The sequence below is a fragment of the Atta colombica genome, unplaced genomic scaffold, assembly GCF_001594045.1.
Source record: "Atta colombica isolate Treedump-2 unplaced genomic scaffold, Acol1.0 scaffold27, whole genome shotgun sequence".
In the NCBI taxonomy this organism is placed as follows: Eukaryota; Metazoa; Arthropoda; class Insecta; order Hymenoptera; family Formicidae; genus Atta; species Atta colombica.
Window position 1 is genome coordinate 3,669,473 of NW_017259370.1, and position 2,666 is coordinate 3,672,138.

General features: G+C 24.1%; 1 protein-coding gene across 1 annotated transcript in view; it reads left to right on the top strand.

The window, feature by feature from the left end:
• Nucleotides 1-619: 619 nt before the first annotated feature.
• Nucleotides 620-2,666, top strand: part of LOC108689586 (plancitoxin-1) — a 4,924-nt gene continuing 2,877 nt past the window's right edge. The window contains exons 1-2 of the mRNA XM_018196437.1: nucleotides 620-801; nucleotides 2,266-2,446. Coding sequence (XP_018051926.1) covers nucleotides 620-801; nucleotides 2,266-2,446 — 363 coding nt within the window. The remainder of the gene's footprint in view (nucleotides 802-2,265; nucleotides 2,447-2,666) is intronic.

Genomic DNA, 2,666 nt, shown 5'->3' on the forward strand with positions numbered 1-2,666 from the left:
ATTTGAAAATATAAATACTTATTTTATGGGTTTTGCAAATATTATTCTAATTAATTAAAAGCCTCAAAAGCCCTATTATTAGCCTCAAAAGATAGACCATTATTTTTCGTTATTTATATATTGTGTAACGAATGCATTTAATACAAGTACAAGTTTTTCACAAAGAAATGGAAATTTCATCCAAATTTGATTGGATGTTATACTTCTTTGCAATTTCTTTTGCGAAATTGCTTTGACGACAAAAATAGTAGCTTTTATCATTTTACATATATATTTTTATGTACATTTTACACAACTGTATTTTTATCACTATGTAAATAATTGTGGAATATTAATGATAATGATTGCAAAAGAAACAATTATTTTCATGACAAATTAATGTTAATTGTTGCAGCTGTGTTTATGTGTAAATTTGCATGTGTTTCAGATAGAATTTCGATAGAAATACATGACATTCATTGCAACGAGTCGAAAGTAATGCAAACCGAACTATTCAGCTTTTGTTTTGTAATTTGTTGCTACGATTTAATCGATCCGCAAGTGTAGCGGCATATGTACATATAGCAGAAGTGTGTGTTTGTCGATATATTTTAATTAACACCATTTTCATAACTTATTAATGTCTGCTGGTTTGGAGAGCACAGATCACGAATCGGTGTACTCGCGATCGCTACGAATTTTTTTTGAGTTTGGATATCGTAATTTGATGATGTTCTTATTATTATATATAAGTATTTTGTTATTTACATGCAATGCGGCAAATCCTCGGTGTAAAGATGAAAATAATCAAGTTGTCGATTGGTGAGTGCCTTCAATATATACGTATTCTTATGTTTTCAAACTGCTGGTCACAAATTATAATAATTTTTAAAAAATAAAGTCGATTATTTTAAGTTACAATTTATAAAAAAATATTTTACAAGAGTAGGACTAAAAGTGGAGGCGCGTTTTTTGAAATATGATGCAAAAGATTTTGCATCATATTTCATTTGTTGCAAAAGATAATCCCTTGTGCTTATATTAGGTGTAGTAAAAAGAAATCCATTATTTTTGCATGAAATTGAATGGAAAAATAATGGATTTCTTTTTACTACACCTAATATTAAAAATTTAAATTCTAGCTACAGACAAAAACTTTCTTAATTTTTTCAAAAATTAATAATAAAAATAAAAATTTTGATGTTCTTGATTAATCATAAGATAATAAATCTTAGGGAAAAGAGGAAAAAAGTTAAGTATTATACAATATTTCAGAATCAATTGACTTTTATTTGAAGTGTAGGCAGTATAAATGTATTTCGGATTAAAACTCGGATACAACGTTGCTATCTGTTGCATTGTCGAGATGGTAAAAGTGTATAATTCGAATTGTATTTATATCTATGTACAAAAAAAGTCAATTGATCTTATAAAATATTGAATTGTATTTATATTTATGTATAAAAAGTCAATTGGTCCTAGAACATATTGTAATATTTATAAGTTTTTTCTTCTTTCTTTGAAATTTATCACATTGACAAATGATTAATTAATACGGTGACTTCAAAATTTGTATGTTCTAATATTAATTTTTGAAGAAAGAGTAAAAAAGGGTGTCTGAAATTAGAGTTTTAATTTCTTAAGCATAAAAAACTATTTTTTGAATTCAACTGTATTTTAGCGGGTTTTTACTTTAAATCCTTTCCTTAAATTTAAGGATAAATAAAACAATATGAGTACATAGTATGTGAAAAATAATAAATAAATAATAATATTTAATATGTATAAAATTTACATACAATTTTTTAATTGTTATAATTATTAAATAACTAAATTCAAATCAATTTTATTTTTAAATTTATAAAAAAAAACTGAGTATAGAACGAAATATATTTTAATAATAACGTGTAAACAATTATTATTTTTTTAAATTTATAATGAATATTAAACAAGAATAATTATATTTTGAAATGCTTCTATATTTAGAGTTGATAAAAATCATATTTTAGACATGTTTTAAATATTTTATAAGAGGCTTAATTGATTTTAACATGTTTTAATGTTTTAAACATATTTTTTTTTATAATACTATTTAAAGCATGAAACATTAAAAACATATTTAAAAACAATTTCTTAAAAAAGAACGTTATCTTTTGTCAACCTTGTATTAGTCTTATATTAATAATTATAATTATTATAATGTCATGTTTATCTTGCAATCATATTGTATTTGCGCTTTCCGCTATCGATAACTTTTATAACAATTACCGCAATGTATGATTTCAGGTATGTGCTTTACAAATTGCCGAAGGTATCAGAAAGCAGCAATCCTATGATTAGAAATGGAACAGCGTATTTATATATGACCAATAATACTGTTGCTAAAGGTTGGCAGTTATCCACGAAAAAAATCAGCGCAAAAAATTCTATACCAGGAAATACTTTAGCACCTTTATACAATGACGTAAGAATAAATCGTCATATAAAAATGTATTTATTTATTCAGATGTGTTTGGCAGATAAATTTTGTCTGGTGCCAATTATATTATACATACAGCTCCAATACCCATTTAAATCTATTATTTGCTGCGCAATAAGTGATAAAATTATATTTTTTTTATTAAATTAATTTAATTATAAAATAATCTTTTATTCACAATTTTTAAATTAACTTTTAATTTATTATA